The 18,155-nt window shown below is 33.2% G+C and overlaps 2 protein-coding genes across 2 annotated transcripts in view; one reads left to right on the top strand and one right to left on the bottom strand.

Annotated features, from left to right (window-relative positions):
* Window positions 1-14,807, top strand: part of LOC142345962 (serine/threonine-protein kinase PAK 2-like) — a 167,178-nt gene extending 152,371 nt beyond the window's left edge. The window contains exons 9-10 of the mRNA XM_075398428.1: window positions 19-159; window positions 14,601-14,807. Coding sequence (XP_075254543.1) covers window positions 19-159; window positions 14,601-14,687 — 228 coding nt within the window. The 3' untranslated portion in view covers window positions 14,688-14,807. The remainder of the gene's footprint in view (window positions 1-18; window positions 160-14,600) is intronic.
* On the bottom strand, window positions 1,897-14,277 carry LOC142345895 (uncharacterized). Its single transcript, XM_075398343.1, has 4 exons — window positions 14,268-14,277; window positions 12,580-12,667; window positions 9,732-9,834; window positions 1,897-1,956 (listed from the first exon to the last, which is right to left on the bottom strand). Exons 1-4 carry the CDS (start codon window positions 14,275-14,277, stop codon window positions 1,897-1,899), a joined length of 261 nt encoding a protein of 86 aa, XP_075254458.1.
* Window positions 14,808-18,155: the final 3,348 nt, after the last annotated feature.

Consider the following 18,155-nt stretch of genomic DNA (forward strand, 5'->3'; position numbering starts at 1 on the left):
GTATGTTTTCAATTGCAGGCAATACAGGAGATAGGACAGCTGAGAGAGCCACCTGAGATAGTGAGGCATGATCAAATAACAGATGAGCTGAACAATTTAGTCAGGAGCTGTCTCACAATTGACCCGAAAGATAGGCCAGACGCAACCTCAATTTTGCAAGTTAGTTGGTATCAATGAAATTAAACGATTAGTGGTAACAATTCACTTGTTTCTTTTGTAACTTACTCACCTGATTTTTTCTTTGTTTTTCGTTGGTTTTTTTGCAGCTTTTTAAAGTTTCTCGTGTATATTTGTGTTCATGTTTATGAAGGTTCCATATTATTAGATAAATAGATTTTTTCATATATTTCTTAATTTTATTTGAAATCTTGAAGTCCATGTTTCTTTTGTCTGTATGAATTAATCTTTCAGTTTGAAATTCAATTATCATTTCAAGGCGGGACCATCGCATATTAATATCTCAATAAACGTTTCTAAAACATTTTAACGAGACCTTTTTTCTATGCTAGTTTTACTCTCAATCTGTGCAAAAGGTTTCTTAAGAATTTTTTGAGCGCTACAAAACTAAGGAATTCAAGGTGAAAACCAAAAACATTAAAGGTTCCAGAAAAATTAGAAATCAGCTGATTCTATCTTAATTGCGCAATTGAAATCCTTAATAGCTGTCTTCTCTCAATAGACGGTTAATTTTTGGGAATAAAAAGCAACGATGTTTGAATAATGACAAGTTTTTTCCTAAGAAATATCTGCTAAGAAGTTTGGATGTGAGGCTGAAAAAACAAAAAAACTTTGCCCCAAAAAAAATTAGTTTTATTTAAACATTTTTATCCAATCTGCTCTTTTATCCACTTTTGATAATTTTTATTTATTGTAGTTTTTTTCTCATTCTGAAAAGAATTGGGCTACGAGTTGGGCTCGTTTCATTTATTTATATTCACGAGATTCATTTTCTACTATTGCAAGTATACACCCTAGCTACAACCGCATTGAAAGTTAGCAAAAACTTTTTGCAATCTTTGATTAAATGTAAAACTGTCTTAAGAAAATAAAAAAGCGTGCTTAGAGTAAACTAAAGCAAATAGGAATTATTTAATAACTAACACTGACAGGAAACAACTGAAATTGAGTCATATAAGCAAGAAAAGAAGAAAAAATGTTTTTTTTTGCTTTGTACAACTGAGGTCTCCTCATTGAAGATGAGAATATAAATGGTCAACATTATAAAATCTTTATTTTATTTGAGCTACCAATAAAACTTGGAAAAAAATTCATTTGCAGTCATTTGTCAAAAACAAATAGGGCACAGGAAATCAAGTTTTTATGAGAACCTCGACCACAGTTCTAGATAAGAGGCATTAGAAAACACAGTGCATGCAAACAAGCATAGAGTTACCACACCACATCTTAGAAGAATCACGAAGGACTTTGAAAGCGTTTGCGTAGAAATTGTAGGTTTTTGAAACGATGTTGTTTCGAAAATTCAAAAATTGGTGTAGCTTGCTTTAGAAATTGAAAATCTGTGGGAGAGAAATCCCCTATTCAAATTTCAGCAATTTTTAAATGGTTAAAAATATGTAAAAACAGAGAACTACAGCAAATGTAACTTTGCACGCCTAACATTCTAAATAACAGAGAAGGTTATACTAGACCCTTCTGTTAGTCGCAAGATCCAGATTGGAGCCAGTAGTCTTTTATGAAAAGATCATCTTGAAAGTCGGTTCAGAGTTGTCTAGCCTCAACTAAAACCTAATTGATCGGAAAAGAAAACAATTATGAAATAGGCGGCACTATGATTCAGTAGTGTACTAAGTTCCCAATACAACTAATTTATTCTAAGAGATCAATCTATGACACTAAAACCACCTTATGTGAAGATAAAAAGAAGCTAGTCGTAGTTCACTCCTCAATCCAACCAGACGAGTATTTACCAGCTTGAATAAAACGCCATGCCACAGGCTATCAGGTATAAGAACTTACTGCAGACCGTTACATTTGTCTACTTGTTTCACCATTCTATAATATTGGTTAACCCAATTTGCCAAGTCTTCAATGAACGAGCACACCTGCCCTCAACGTTCTCCCGAAAGGACAGTGGCCGATTAATACTTTCAGGAATAATCGTGTTGAAGGCGTCTGCAGTCACTCTCTTTTTTGTCAAGCCCCTGGAGATCTTAACTGATCCTAATAGTGAATGATCTCTGTAAAGCCACCTAGGAATCCTAATATAGTAATGCTGATTTCTGAAATAAATCCGCACTGTGACAAAGAGATTACTAGACTATGAAAATTAAGATTCTAAAGTTACCACAATTTTTTCTGCTAACTGAAACAGAGTTAGAATTATCCAGTGTATTCTCGAAAAAGTCTCCTAACTTTTTTTTCTCCATTGCACCTCTGAGCCTACAAAGACTCTATCCAATATTAACAAGAATTCTGAAAAATGGAAACAAAGGAAAGACTACTACCGCTGAGCACAATGAGCATTGAATAGCAAGCAAGTGAATTTATAATCAGAAAATTGGGTTAGGAATAATGGACAATGTGTCAACAAATCAGCCGTTAGTAAGTAAGGTCCGAAAAAGACGTTTCAGGTCATTCTGGTCATGCCTAATCCCTATAAAATCTTCAAATTTTAATTTTAGCACACTTTCAAGGTACTTTGTTTACTAAGATTATCAGATCCGTAAAGTAGCTTTGGTTTAAATTTGGTACCAACATAGTTTAAAAAAATCAAATCCCAACTCTTATGATGATCTGTACAAATAACTTTATTCCTCTTTAGCTTAATTTCGAATTCGGTTTATCTGGTTCTGCAAGAAAATTGAAAGGTTTGTTCAAATTTCTCTTACTTTTTCTATCTATATATTTATTCTAACTCGAATGCTATGTCACCATGTTTAAGCTCCTAATCTTCACATGTTTTAGCGTCCCTTAAACATGCAACCTAGCGTTTTGCATGCATTTTTAGCGCTGCGAGGTGGATTCGAACCGGGTTCTGTCGAGTTCGATCAGGGTATAAAAAAGTTCGCAAACCGCTAGGCTAAATCCCTTGCTGTTAAGCATCTATTAATTCAACACAGAGCCACTGAACGCCAAGCGCCATATCGTTTTGCATGTTTGCCTGCCATTGCCAAATTAGTCTTTGACCGAAAGGCTACCTATGCCGTAAAGGTCAATGACTGATTAGCCGTGCATGCAAAATTAGGCCATTGACCGAAAAGCTGCCAATGTCCTAAAAGCTGCCTGTGCCAAAAAGGTCAACGACCGAAAAACTGCGGATGCAAAAATACGTCAATGACTGAAAAGCTACATATGCCGCAAATGTCAATGAATTATTAGCCGTGGATGCAAAAATAGGTCGTTGACCGAAAAGCTGCCAATGTCCTAAAAGCTGCCTGTGCCAAAGACCGAAAAACTGCAGATGCAAAAATAGGTCAATGACTGAAAAGCTACATATGCCGTAAATGTCAATGAATTATTAGCCGCGGATGCAAAAATAGGTCGTTGACCGAAAAGCTGCCAATGTCCTAAAAGCTGCCTGTGCCAAAGACCGAAAAACTGCGGATGCAAAAATAGGTCAATGACTGAAAAGCTACATATGCCGTAAATGTCAATGAATTATTAGCCTTGGATGCAAAAATAGGTCGTTGACCGAAAAGCTGCCAATGTCCGAAAACTTGCATGTGTCAAAAAGGTCAACGACTAAAAAACTGCGGATGCAAAAATAGGTCAATGACTGAAAACCTGCTTATAAAAAATTATTCCATCGCCGAAAAATTTGTCACACGAAAACAGTCTTTAAATGGCATGCGCATCACAGATATTGACAGAATAAAGATTCTTTAATGAAGATGAAAAATTGTCCATTTAAATGATAAAAAATGATAAAGAAAACTGAATCACCTAGATTGAAATGCTACACGGTCAAGATTTTTTGTAGCGTTTTTAAATTCTCAACAGGTTGTTGCAATATCTTTTTTCTCTCTTCTGTCTTTTCTGTATTTTCTCTTTCGTTTTTCTTTTTTTCTGTATTTCTTTTTCGCTTTTTTCTCCCCTCTCTTTCGTTTTCCTCGCTTTCTTTTCTGTATTCCTTTTCTGTCTTTGTTTTTTTCTTTTCTATCTTTCTTTTCTCTATTTTTCTCTCTTTGTTTTCTGTTCTTTTTTTAATCTGTCTTTCTTCTCATTCTTTTTCTCTTTGTTCCTCCTCCGCTTGTCTCTAGTTTCTCGTTTTTTTTCCTTTCTGTTCTTCTCTTTTTTTCTCTTTCTTTTCAGTCGTTCTTCTCTCTGTTGCTTATTTTCTGTGTTTCTTTTCTCCTGCTTTTCATTCTCTCTCCTGTGTTTCCTGTCTGTCTTTTATCTTTTTTTTCTCTTTTTGTTTTTTTCTCCTCCGTCTCTCTTTTCTCGCTTTCTTTTCTGTCTTTTGATTCTGTCTCTTTTCTCCCTTCTGTTTCTTTCTTTTCTTTCTATTCGCTTTTTTCTGTTTTCTGTCTGTCTGTTCTTTTCTTTCTTTTCTCTTTAGTTTATCTCTTTTTTCTCTTGTTTTTCTCTTTTCTGCATTTCCTGTCTGTCTTTTGATTTGTCTTTGTCTTTGCTCTCTTTCTTTTCTCGGTCTTTTCCCTCTTTTTCATTCTTTTTTCTATTTTTTTGTCTGTTTCTTTTCTGTTTTTCTTTTTCTTTCTTTTTTCTCTTTGTTTCTCTTCCGCTTCTCTTTAGTTGCTCGCATCTTTTTTCCTTCCTGTTTTGCTTTTATTTTCTGTAGTGCCTTTTTCTGTTGCTTTTTTCTGTCTTTCTTCTTTTACTTTTCTCTTTCGCTCTATTTTCCCCCTCTTGGCTTTCCTTTCTTTCTTTTCTCTATTGCTTTTGTGTCTTTTTTCTTTCGTGTTTTTCTCTATCTTTCGCTCTCTCTCTCTCTCTCTCTCTCTCTCTCTCTCTCTCTCTCGTTTTCTTTTCTGTTCTTTTTATCTGTCTTTCATTTTCTTGATTCTTTTTTCCTGATTGCTTTTCCGCTTCTCTTTAGTTTCTCGTATCTTTTTTCTTTTGTATTCCTTCTCTTTTGCTTTTCTCCTTCTTTTCTCTCGTTCCTTTCTCTGTTTTTTTTCCTGTCTTTCCTCTTTTGCTTTTCTTTCTTTTCTGTTTTTTTTTCTCCCTCCTATTTCTTTGTTCTCATTCTATCCATTTTTGTCTGTCTGTCTACTCTCTTCTTTCGATTATGGCTTGCTTTTCTCTCTTGCTTTTCTTTCTCTTTTCTGTTTTTCCTGTCTGTCTTTTTTGTCTTTCTTTTGCCTTTTTTTTGTTTTTTCTCTTCCGTCTTTCTTTTCTCGCTTTCTTTTCTGACTTTTGTTTCTGTCTTTCTTTTCTCTCTTCTGTTTCTTATCTTTCTGTTCGCTCTTTCTCTTTTCTTCTGTCTCTGTTCTCTTCTCTCTTTTCTCTCTTTCGTTTATCTCTTGGTTTTCTCTCTTGCTTTTCTTTCTCTTTTCTGTGTTTCCTGTCTGTCTCTTCTGTCTTTTGTTTGTCTTTTTTTCTTCGTCCTCTTTTTTTCTGTTCTTTTTTTCTGCCTTTTTTTCTCTTTCGTTTTCGTTTCTTTCTTTTTTCTCTTTCTTTTCTTTTTCTTTTCTGTCTTTTCATTTGTCTTTGTCTTTTCTTTCTTTCCTTTCTGTCTTTTCTCTCTTTCTTTCGTCTGTTTCTTTTTGTCTTTCTTTTTCTCATTCGTTTTTCTCTTTGTTCCTCTTCCCCTTCTCTTTAGTTTCTCGCTTTTCAGAGTTTCTCGCTCATCATTTTTCCTTTATTTATTTTTTTATGTTCTTTTTCTTTTTTGTCGTGCTTTTCTCTGTTGCTTTTTTCCGTCTTTCTTTTTTCTCTTGCTTTTCTCTTTCGTTTTTATTTTTCTGTTTTTCCTCTTTCGATCTTTTTTTCTCCCCCCTCTCTTTGGCTTTTCTTTCCTTCTTTTCTTTATTCGTTTTCTGTCTTTTCTTTTGTCTTTTTCTTTTCTCTCTTTCTCTCTCTTTCTTTTCTGATCTTTTATCTGTCCTTCTTTTTCTCATTGTTTCTCTTTGTTCCTCTTCGGCTCCTTTAGTTTCTCGTATCTTTTTTCCTCTGTTTTCTCTTTTGCATTTTCTTCTTTTCTGTCATTCCATTCTCTGTTTTCTTCCATCTGTCTATTCTCTTGTTTCTTTTCTCTCCGACGTTTATCTCTTGCTTTTCTCTCTCTTCTGTATTTTTACTGTCTGCCTTTCCTGTCTTCCTTTGTTCTCCTTCCTCTTTTTTCTGTCCTTCTTTTCTGCCTTTCATTCTTTCGTTTCTTTTTTCTCTTTATTTTCTGTCTTTCGTCTCTTTTTTCTGTTCTTCTTTTCTGTTTTTTTCTCTACCGTTTTTTCTTTTATCTTTTTATTTTCTCTTTCTTTTCTGTCTTTTCTTTCATTTGTCTGGCTTTTCTTTCTTTCCTTTCTGTCTTTTCTCTTTTATCTTTTTTTTTCTTTTTTTCTATTGTCTTTCTCTTCTCTTTCTATTTTCTCTCTTTTTTTCAGCTTTTTTTCACTTTCTTTTCTCTTTCGCTTTTCTCTTTCTTTTGTATTTCTCTGTATATCTTTTCTCTTCTTCCGTTTTTCTTTTTTCTGTATCTCTTTTCTCTCTTTACCTCTTTTCTCTCCCCCTTTCTCTTTAGTTTTCATTTCTTTTCTGTATTTCTTTTGTGTCTTCTATTTTTTGTCTTTTTCTTTATATTTATTTTTCGCTTTCTTGTTTGTTCTTTTTATGTCTTTCTTTTTCTCTTTCTTTTTTCTCTTTCGTTCCTCTGTAGCTACTATTTAATTTCGCGTTTCTGTTCTCTCCTCTTTCTATCTTTCCTCCTTCTAATCTTTTTTTCCAATTTTCCTCTGTCGGTCTTTCCTCTTCTATCTTTTCTCTCTTTCGTTAACCTCTTGGTTTTTTGTCGTTCTTTTCTCTGTTTATTCTTTTTCCCGTTTTCTTCTGTCTGCCTTTTCTCATGTTTCTTTTCTCTTTTGTTTATCTCTTGCTTTTCTGTCTTGCTTTTCTCTCTTTTCTGTATTTCCTGTCTGTCTTTCTTTGTCTTTGTTTTTCTTTTTCTCTTCCATCTTTCTTTTTTCGCTTTCTTTTCTCTTCTTTTTTCTGCCTTTCTGATTCCTTTCGACCTCTTTTGTTCTTCTCTCTTGTTTCTCTCTGCAGTTTTTCCTTTTTTCTCAATTTTGTCCCTTGTCTCTCACTTCGCTCTTTTCTGTATTTCGTTTCTGTCTTTCTTCTCTTTTTTTTTCTATCCTTCTTTTCTGCCTTTCCTTTTTTCATTTCATTGTTTTCTCTCTTGCTTTTGTCTTTTTTTGCCGTCTTTCGTCTTTTTTCTGTTCTCTTTTTCTCTTCGTCTGCCTTCCTTTTATCTCTCTTGTTTTTTTTGCTCTCAATTCTGGTTTTCTATTTTTTGTGCCTTTTGCCTTTTCGTTTCTTGCTTTTCTCTTTCTTGTTTATCTTTCATTTCTTTTTCTTTATTTTGTATTGTTTCTTTTTCTCCTCCTTTTTTGGATTTTTCTCTCTTCATTTGTTTCCTGCTTTTGTCTTTTTTTCTTTTTTTTCTGATTTGCTTTTTTCGCTTTCTTTTCTCTCCGTATCTTCTTTTTTTTTAGTTTCTGTCTTTTCTCTCTTTTCTGTCTTTTTCTGTATTTTTTCTCCTATCTCGTTCCTTTCTCTCTTTCTTTTCTGTCTCTTATCTTTCGCTTCTTTCTTTACGCTTTCTTTTCTCTTTCCTTTCTGTCTATGTCTATCTTTTTCTTTTCTCTTGTTTCTTTTCTCTTTTCTGTTTCTTTGCTGCCTTTCTTCTCTCGTTTGTTTCCTTGTGTTCTTTTGTTTCTATTATTTTTGGCTTTTTTCTAATCCTTCTGTCTTTTGTTTTTCTCTTTCGTTTTTGTCTTCAGTTTTTCGTTCTTTGCGCTTTCCTCTCCATTTTTTCTTTCTCTTGCTTTTTTTTCTGTTTTGCATTTTTGCTGCCTTTTTCTCTTCCGTCTGTCTTTCGGTTTCGTTTGTTTTTTGCCTTTCTCTTCTTTTCTTTTTTCTTTCGTTTCTTTGTTGTTTTTCTTTTTCTTCTATTCTTTTCTCTTTTTTGCTTATCTTTCTAATCCTTCTCGTTTTTTCTCTTTCGTTTTTTTTCTCTCTTTCGTCTCTCTGTCTCTGTCTCTTTTCTCTTCTTTCTTTTCTCTCTATCGTTTATCTCTTGGTTTTCTCTCTTGCTTTTCTTTCTCTTTTCTGTATTTCCCGTCTGTCTCCTCTGTCTTTTGTTTGTCTTTTTTTTCTTCCTCTTTTTTTGTTCTTCTTTTCTGCCTTTCTTTTCTCTTTTGTTTTCTTTTCTCTTTTTTCTCTCTTTCTTTTCTTTCTATTTCTTTTCTGTCTTTTCGTTTGCCTTTGTCTTTTCTTTCTTTCCTCTCTCTGTCTTTTCTCTCTTTCTTTCGTCTGTTTCTTTTTGTCTTTCTTTTTCTCATTCTTTTTTCATTTTTGTTCCTCTTTAGTTTCTCGTTTCTTTTCTCTCCTCTTTTCCTTTCCTCTTAATCTTCTTTTCCAGTTTTCCTCTGTCAGCCTTTTCTCTTCTATTTTTTCTCTATTTCGTTCATCTCTTGCTTCTCTGTCTTTCTTTTCTCTTTTTTATCTCTTTTTATTATTTTTTTCCCGTTTTCTTCTGTCTGCCTCTTCTCATCTTTCTTTTCTCTATTGTTTCTCTCTTGCTTTTCTGTCTTGCTTTTCTCTCTTTTATGTATTTCCTGTCTGTCTTTTTTGTCTTTGTTTTTTCTCTTCCATCTTTCTTTGTTCTTCTCTCTTTTTTCTCTCTTCAGTTTCTCCTTCTTTCTCATTTTTCCTCTTCTCTCTCACTTCGCTCTCTTCTGTATTTCGTTTCGGTCTTTCTTCTCTTCTTTTCTATTCTTCTTTTCTGCCTTTCCTTTTTTCGTTTTATTGTTTTCTCTCTTGCTTTTGTCTTTTTTGCCGTCTTTCGTATCTTCTGTTCTCTTTTTCCTCTTTTTCTGCCTTTCTTTTGTCTCTCTTGTTTTTTTTGCTCTCAATTCTGGTTTTCTATTTTTTGTGCCTTCTGCCTTTTCTTTTCTTGCTTTTCTCTTTCTTGTTTATCTTTCATTTCTTTTTCTTTATTTTGTATTGTTTCTTTTTTTCTTCCTTTTTTGGATTTTTCTCTCTTCATTTGTTTCCTGCTTTTGTTTTTTTCTTTTTTTTCTGATTTGCTTTTTTCGCTTTCTTTTCTCTTCGTTTTTCTACCTTTCTGATTCCTTTCGCCCTCTTTTGTTCTTCTCTCTTTTTTCTCTCTTCAGTTTCTCCTTCTTTCTCATTTTTCCTCTTCTCTCTCACTTCGCTCTCTTCTGTATTTCGTTTCTGTCTTTCTTCTCTTCTTTTCTATTCTTCTTTTCTGCCTTTCCTTTTTCCGTTTTATTGTTTTCTCTCTTGCTTTTGTCTTTTTTGCCGTCTTTCGTCTCTTCTGTTCTTTTTTTCCTCTTTTTCTGCCTTTCTTTTATCTCTCTTGTTTTTTTTTGCTCTCATTTCTGGTTTTCTGTTTTTTGTGCCTTCTGCTTTTTCTTTTCTTGATTTTCTCTTTTTTGTTTATCTTTCGTTTGTTTTTCTTTATTTTGTATTGTTTCTTCTCTTTTTTTTATAAAATTTTCTCTCTGCATTTGTTTCCTGATTTTGTTTTCTTTTTCTTTTTTTCTTCTTTTCTGATTTGCTTTTCTTGCTTTCTTTTTTTCCTTATCTTCTTTTTTTTTAGTTTTTGTCCTTTCTCTCTTTTCTGTCTGGTTCTGTTTTTTTTCTCCTATCTCGTTCCTTTCTCTTTCTTTTCTGTCTCTCTTATCTTTCGCTTCTTTCTTTCCGCTTTCTTTTCTCTTTCCTTTCTGTCTATCTCTTTATCTTTTTTTTTCTCTTGCTTCTTTTCTCTTTTCTGTTTCTTTTTCTGCCTTTCTTCTCTCCTTTGTTTCCTTGTGTTCTTTTTTTTCTATTATTTTTGGCTTTTTTCTAATCCTTCTCTCTTTTGTTTTTCTCTTTCGTTTTTGTCTTCAGTTTTTCGTTCTTTGCGCTTTCCTCTCTATTTTTTCTTTCTCTATCTTTCGTTTCTGTCTCTTTTCTCTATATCGTTTCTTTTTCTCTTGATTTTCTGTCTTTCTTTTCTATTTTGTCCCGTTTTCTTCTGTCTGTCTTTTGTTATATCTGATTTCTCTCTTTTGTTTATATCTTGCTTTTCTGTCTTGCTTTTATCTCTTTTCTGTATTTCCTGTCTGTCTTTCTCTTGTCTTTGTTTTGTATTTTTCTCTTCCGTCTTTCTTTCGGTTTCTTTTCTGTTGTTTTGCCTTTCTCAATCTTTTTGCCCTCTTTTCCTCTCTCGTTTCTCGCTTCAGTTTCTCATTCTTTCCCATTTTTTTCTTTTCTCGTTTCTCTCTTTCTTTCTTTGCTGTCTTTCTGTGTCTTTCTCTTTTTTTTTCTGTCCTTCTTTTCTGTCTTTCCGTTCTTTCTTTTCAGTTTTGTCTTTTTTTCCGTTCTCCTTTTTTTATTCCTCTGCCTTTCTTTTATATTTCTTTTTTTCTCGTTCTCGTTTCTGTTTTTCTCCTTTCTTCTGCCTTCTGCTTTTCGTTTTCTTGCTTTCTCTTCTTGTTCTTTCGTTTCTCTCTCTTTTCTCTGTATTGTTTCTTTTTCTTTCTTTTCTGTTTTTTTCTCTCCATTTGTATCCTGCTTTTCTCTTCGTTTTCTTTTTTCCTTTTCTGATATGCTTTTCTCAATTTGTTTTCTCTACCTTCTTTGATTTTATAAGTTTGTCTTCTCTCTTTTCTGTTTTTTGTGTCTCTTTTCTTTCCTCTCTCTCTCTCTCTCTTTTCATTTTCCTTTCTGTCTACTCTCTTTCGCTTCTTTCTTTCTTTTCGCTTTCTTTTCTCTTTCCTATCTGTCTTACGCTCGATCTTTTTTTCTCTTCTTTTCTTTTCTTTTGTTTCTTTTCTCTTTTCTGTTCTTCTTTCTGCCTTTCTTCTCTCTTTTGTTTCTTTGATGTTATTCTTTTTCTTCTATTCTTTTCTGTGCTTTGCCTTTCTGTCTAATCCTTCTCTTTTTTCTCTTTCGTTTTTTTTCATCAGTTTTTTGTTCTTTTTGCTTTCCTTTCCGTTTTTCTTTCTCTTGCTTTTTTCTCTCTGTTCTGAGTTTCTTCTGCCTTTTCTTTTCTCGTTCTTCTTTATCTTTCGTTTTTATCTCTTTTCTCTGTATCGTTTCTTTTTCTCTTTCTTTTGACTTTCTCTCCAATTGTATCTTGCTTCTCTCTTCTTTTTTTCTCCGTTTCTGATTTGTTTTTCTCGCGTTGTTTTCTCTCCTTATCTTCTTTGTACTTTTCAGTTTCTGTCTTCTCTCTTTTCTGTTCTTCTTGTCTTTTTTCTCTCCTCTCTCGTTACTTTCGCTTTCTTTTCGGTCTCTCCTTTGTATTGCATCTTTCTTTCTTTTGGCTTTCTTTTCTCTTTTTCTCTTTCCTTTCTGTCTTTTTCTCTATCTCTTTCTTTTCTCTTCTTTTCTTTGTTCTTCTGTTTCATTTCTCTTTTGTTCTTTTTTCTGCCTTTCTTTTTGTTTCTTTGTTTTTTCTTCTTTTTCATGTTCTTTTTTGCCTTTCTTTCTAATCCTTCTCTCTTTTGTTCTTTCGTTTTTTTCTTGGTTTTTGTTGTTTTCGCTTTCCTTTTCGTTTTTCTTTCTCCTGCTTTTCTCTTTTTTGTTCTGAGTTTTTTCTGCCTTTTCTTTCTTTTCTTTCTTCTTTCTTTATCTTTCTTTTCTTTCTCTTTTCTCTGTATCGTTTCTTTTTCTCTGTCTTCTCTGTCTTTTTTTCTGTGCCTTTCTCTCTCGGTTTTATCTTTCTGGCTCTATTTTCTTTCTTTTCTGATTTGCTTTTCTCGCTTTCTTTACTCTTTATCTTTTTCTTTCATAGCGCTGCCTTTCTATACGTTTGTCTTTTTCTCTCATTTTCTCTTCTTTTCGCTTTCTTTTCTCTTTTGTTTTCGTCTATCTTTTTATCTTCTTTGCTCTTTCTTTGCTATCTTTCTTTTCTCTTTTCTTTCTCTTGGTTATCTCTTGTCTTTCGTCTCTGTATTTCTTTGCTCTTCCCTTTTTTGTGTTCTTTCCGTTTTTGCCTTTCTGTGTTTCTTTTGCTGCCTTTCTTCTCTTTTGTTTGTTTTTCTTCTTTTTTCAAATTCTACTCTGTGTTTCTGTTTTTTATCGTTTTTGCCTTTCTCTTTCCGATTCTTATCTTTCGTTCCTCTTTCGGTTTTTCTTTAGTTTTTTTGTTATTTTCTCTTTTCTTTCTGTTTTTTCTATTTCTTGCTTGTCTCCTTCTTGTCAGCGCTTTTTCGTTTTCTCTATTTGTTTTGTCTTGCTTTTCACTTTCGTTTTTGTCCTTCGTTTCAGTCCTTCTTTCTTTTCTCTCTTTTTTCTTTTAGGCTTTTTGTCCATTGTTTCCTTCTTTTCTCTATCTCCTTCTTTTTCGCCTCTTTCTTTTGTTTTTTTTTATTTCTCTCCTGCCTTCCTCTTTTCTTTTCTTTTTGTATTTTCTTTTTATTTGTCTGCCTTTTCTTGTCTGTCTTTTTTCGTTTTATCTCTTGTTTTTTTTTGCTTTCGGTCTTTCTTTTCAGTCTCTTTTCTAATTCATTTTTCTCTTTTCTCTTTCTTTTCTTTTTTCTTTTCTTTTTATCTCTTGCTTTTCTCTTTCTTTTATGTCTTTCTTCTCTCACTTGTTTTTCTCTTTTGTGTCTTTTGTTTCTTTCATTTCTCTCCTGCCTTCCTCCTTTCTTTTCTTTTTGTATTTTCTTTTTATTTGTCTGCCTTTTCTTGTCTGTCTTTTTTTCTTTTTCTTTCTTGTTTTTTTTTGCGTTCGGTCTTTCTTTTCAGTCTCTTTTCTAATTCATTTTTCTCCGTTCGCTTTCTTTTCTTTTTTCTTTCTTTTTTGTCTCTTGCTTTTCTCTTTCTTTTCGTCTTTCTTCTCTCACTTTCTTTTTTCCTGCTTTTCTCTTTTTTGTTTCTCTCATTTTTTTCATACTTCTCTCTTTTGTTCCTCTCTTTGGTTCCTCTCTTTCGTTTTTTCTTCAGGTTTTTGTTCTTTTCTTTTTCCTTTCTGTTTTTCCTTTCTCTTGCGTTTTTTCTTTTCTGCCTTTCTTTTCTTTCATCTCTCCCTCTGTTTTCTGTCTTGCTTTTATCTTTGCTCTCTTTCGTTTTCGTCTCTCTTGTCTTCCTCTTTCTTTCCTCTTTGCTTCTGTTCTTTTTTCTGTTGTCTCTTAATTTATCTTTTTCTTTTCTCTTCATTTTCTTCTGCCTTCCTTTTTTCTCCTTTCTTTCGTTTCTTTCTTTTTTCTGTATGGTTTCTTCTCTGTTTTCTGTCTTCTTCTCCTTTTTTCTCTATTTTCTCTTTCTTCTCTCTTCTTTTCTTTGCTTTTCTCTTTTTTCTCTCCTTTTCTGTGTCTTTTCGTTCTTTTGTTTTCCTATTTCTTTTCTCTCTTCTCTCCTTTTTCCAGTTCTTTTTTTCTGCTTTTCTTTTTGTCTGTCTTCTCTCCTTTTCTCTCGCTTTTCTCTATTTTCTCTGTTGCTTTTCTCCTCTTTTTTGCTTTTCTTTTTCTCATTGCTGTCTTTTTTTTCTCGATTTTTTCTCTCGTCTTTTACTCTCTTTCTTGTCTCTTTTTCTTTTCTTTCTTGATTTTCTTTTTTTTTCGTTTCTCTCTTTTCCCACTTTCATTTGCCTTTTTTGTGTTTCGTTTCTCTGTCTTTTCTCTTCTGTTCTGTTTTTTTTTCTATTTTTTCTCCTTCTCTCGTTTTTGTTGGTAAAGCAGAAAACGTGGTTGGACAAAAATTATTGGCACATAGGGTAATATACTCAAACCAAACACATCGGTGACGAAACGTAATACCTTTTGCTTTTGAACGAGGGGCAAAGGTTCCAGCCCCAGTTGGTGCAAAAAAATCTGATTTTTCAACCTTCTATGTTTTCTTTTAAATGATTTTCTCGTGATGTTTTTGCGGGCCTGCTAGTAGTTTTTAATCTTCATCTTTACAATTGCCAATATTTTTTAGAGAACATTCTCTGGAATATGAACATTCTCTGGAATTGCTCCAGATTATTTTAGGAATAACAGAAAATTAAAATAGATGAGAAAAAATTCAAAAATGTTACGTAACGAAACGGAGAATCAGAGAATGGATGTGGTTCCTGTAGGTAATGTTGCAAAAATATCAAAATTTTATAGTCGTGACGGAGTTTTCTGTACCAGCAGGCATTTTAAATTCTCAACAAGCACGTTTGACAGCTGAAACAGTTTAAAAATGACAATTCCAATAAATTAATAAGCAAACTTTTAACACAATTTTAAAATGGTTAAATTTCAGCAATTTAGGATACCGACAAGCAATTGTTTTCAGAAGCGACAAGCAAAAATAAAAAGGTTATTTACTTTTAAGCTTAAACTTGGTTTACAGACTCATTGTCCTGTTACAGAATCAGATAATCGCAGTTTTGCCTCGTCGAATAATGTACCAAAGCAAAAATTTTTCGGCTTGCTTTCGGCTGTGGAAAATGTAATCACCAGTTTTGTTCGTTTTAGCATCCTTTTTTGGATATGAGATGTACCCAGGGAGAATACGCAATGTACTTGAGCCAATTGGACTGGTCATCAGATAACCGGAGTTAAATTGACCGGTATTTTCGATTGATATCGAAATTGGTGACACGAGGAGATCTAATTCATAAACATTACCAAGATTGTTGCAGAAAATGGATTGTGAAATTGAGCTCAATAAACACTTTAAAACTTTTTATTGACGCAGCAGATCTATTTTGTTTTGTCTACCCCCCCCCCCCCCCGATTTCCTTATTCCAGTTACAAGATTTTGAATAGTTCAACCGAAAAATTTTCTCCCCTGCGCCAGTTTCTTTATCCCGACTTCCAAATTTGTGTTTGTTTTTATGCTGTTACTATAGATACGAAAACAGTACGCGCATCTATCGGGGCCAGGGGCTCAAAGTTGAATGCCGACTGCACTAAATTATTTTTTTTGGGGGGGGGCAGAATAGATCAGAAGCATTTTTTTACATGTGTATTTCATTGCTTTTTATACTTTAGGAAATTATATCTGCTCACTTTTTTTGCGAAAATTTCTAGCTAAAAGGGCACCTGACAAAATTGAATTATCCTGATCAGAATTTATTAGGGCTTATTATCAGAATCTATCGGGCTCAGACTGTTGATAGACTTCCCTCTCCTTTATTACACATTAAGCTATATGATTCAGACGTATTAAGTTTTGACGAAATTTGTCCTCGAAAACAACAAGTTTGAACATGACAAAAGCAAGTAAAAGATTCTTCAATAGAGTTTTGGTCGAAAAAATAAGGAGCAATGAAAACATTCTCAAACGATAAAATCAGAAAGAATAGAAATTTTGAACTGATTAGTGGTTAATTCGTCCAGCAAAGATCAGTGCGTTTTGACAGGGAAGACAATCTTCGGGCAAAAAAAACAATCGCAACTAGAAAGCAACTTCTACCCAGCAAAAAAAGTCAGGTTAATTCTTTTTTTTTTCTTTTGAAAAGTAAGCATCGTTTGCAGTAAAACTAAGTTTGAAACAAAACTTGCGAGGAAGCCGAAAATTAATAAAACATATTTTTTAAGTTTCAAAGAATCTGCCAGGAAAACAAACGAGCAGTGTCAAGCAGAACAACTGCAAAGCGTGGAACAACATCTTGTACCATTGGTTGCAGAGGGCTAGAAAAAAGCAGGAAAAACGATTCAAAAGAACAAAAACAGTTTAAAGTTTAACTTCCGAGCGCTTCAAGACTCCCTCAAAAATTAAATTGGTGAAAGGAAACAAAAGAAGGAGAATATCGGGAAACCAGAGGAACACAGTTTTGCTATTATATCATCAGAGTGCATCACGAATACCTCAGCAAGAGGTGTGGTTTTAAGAAGCAAAACAGAAAACTTGTTGAAACTAGGTTATAAAAAACTTCTTTTTACATTGTGTAGCTCATCCATCCTTTCTATATTTCACCTATATAACTCATCCACTATTCAGACTTTGATATAAAGTAGTCGGAACATCAAAGTAGTTAAAATGTAGCATCCCTTAATCGTCTGCAAGCAGTTTTTCACTATGTTTTTGGAAGAGAGAAGCTGAGTGAAAGCAGCATTAATCCAACACATATTTATCATCTGTTAAGATTGCATCACATATAAAATATGTGATCCAATGAAGGTGAGATGTACATCAATGTGTTCCTATTAATGTAAAAATAATTGACAAAAATTTCTTGTTAAACGTTGCTTCATTAGTGAAAACTAACACAAAACTACTTTAAAAACATCAATATGGCTCACAAAACACAAATATGTGTCTTCAAAGGTCAATTGTACATCATTTTTTTGCTCCTGATGTACAAATTCTAGCGAAAATTTTTTGGGGAAAAATGGCTCATTAATGGAATCTAACACAAAACTACTTAAAACAACATCATTATGGTTCACATAAGTTATATATGAGTCACAAAAGGTCAAGCGTACATGTTTTTTACCTCTTTGTGTAGAAGTTCCAGAAAAAAATTTCTCAGCAAAAAGTTTCTCCATTAGTCAAAAAGGACCCCAATATACTCTGAATACCTAAATTTTGCTCACATAACGGAAAAATATGCGTCATTAGAGGTCAATTGTAAAAAATCATTTTTTCCTTTTAATGAAAAAGTCCTAGAGAAAAATTTCATAAGGAAAAGTTGTTACATTGGTAAAAACTTTCACAAAACTACTTTAAAAACATCAATTTTGCACACAAAACACACACACACACACACACATATATATATATATATATATAATTATATATATATATATATATATATATATATATATATATATATATATATGTATATATATATATAAGTAATCACAGGCCAATTGTACATCAATTTTTTGCTCTTGAGGTACGAATCCAAAGAAAAAAATTTTGGGGAATAATAGCCCACTAGTGGAAACTAACACAAACTACTTTGAAAAACATCAATATAGTTCAGATAAAATGCATATGAGTCATAAAATGTCAATTGTACATCATTTTTCCCTTTTAATGTACAAGTTCCAGAAAAAATTTCTCGGAGAAAAGTTAATCCGTTATTGAAAAAGAACCCAAAACATCTCTAAAAAATCTAAATTTTGCTCGCATAGAAAAAAAATATATGTCATCAAAGTTAAATTTAGTAACATTTATAAGTTGAGAGACCTGAATTGGCCGAGCAATTAGCTTCATTTTTTTGCCAACAACAGTTTTGGAATTTTTTGTCAGAAATAATTAATTCAATGTAAAACAAATTGCTTGTATGATATACGTATCTTAGAAATGATCCGTGTTTGGGTAAATTCCGAAAAAGTTTTAAAGGCCTAATTAATAACAAGAAATTTATTTGCATCTATTCTGTCTAAGATGAAGAGTTTCGACTGCGACAAATGCCCGAGGAAATACAGCAGGAAATAAAAGTTATTGCATATGGAGAAAGAGTATAAAATAACATGAAAAAACAGCAAGCTATGATTGTGGACAACCTACTGAGAAGTTCATTCAAAACAGGAACTTGATTGAGCATTTGAAATCAGTTCATGGATGTCAGACTTACACAAAAGTGCAATCATTGTACACAAATTTATGGCGACACCTCATCATGTGCTGGACATAAGGAGGACGCTCCTGGTACTCACACAGAGGTTCCTGAGAAAATTAAAAAGCAGGATTGCGCAACTCAAAGCTAAACATGAATTTTTTTTGGTCGTTCAGTATATAAGGGGACAAACAAATTGATCTCACGCTGCTGTTGCCGATCGGTGGACTGATCAGCCATTACTGCATGGTAACGAATTTTCATGCTTTCATGACCCACCATTGTGGAACCAGGGATCATAACGGCTACAAGTACTGAGAACGTTGTCTCTATGGATTTTGGAATTCAAAAGCACTGCAAAAACATTTGAGTTTATGTGGAGAATAGAAAGCTGTTCATATTACTGTGCTAATGGCAGACTCAAAACAATCAGTTTACAAAATGGTGTAAAACATTTTCAGTTCCATTAGTTATTTATGCTGACACAGAGACTGTCAGCTTTAAGCATGATACCAGC

This window comes from Convolutriloba macropyga, chromosome 9, assembly GCF_964194025.1.
Source record: "Convolutriloba macropyga chromosome 9, txConMacr16.3, whole genome shotgun sequence".
Taxonomy (NCBI): Eukaryota; Metazoa; Xenacoelomorpha; order Acoela; family Convolutidae; genus Convolutriloba; species Convolutriloba macropyga.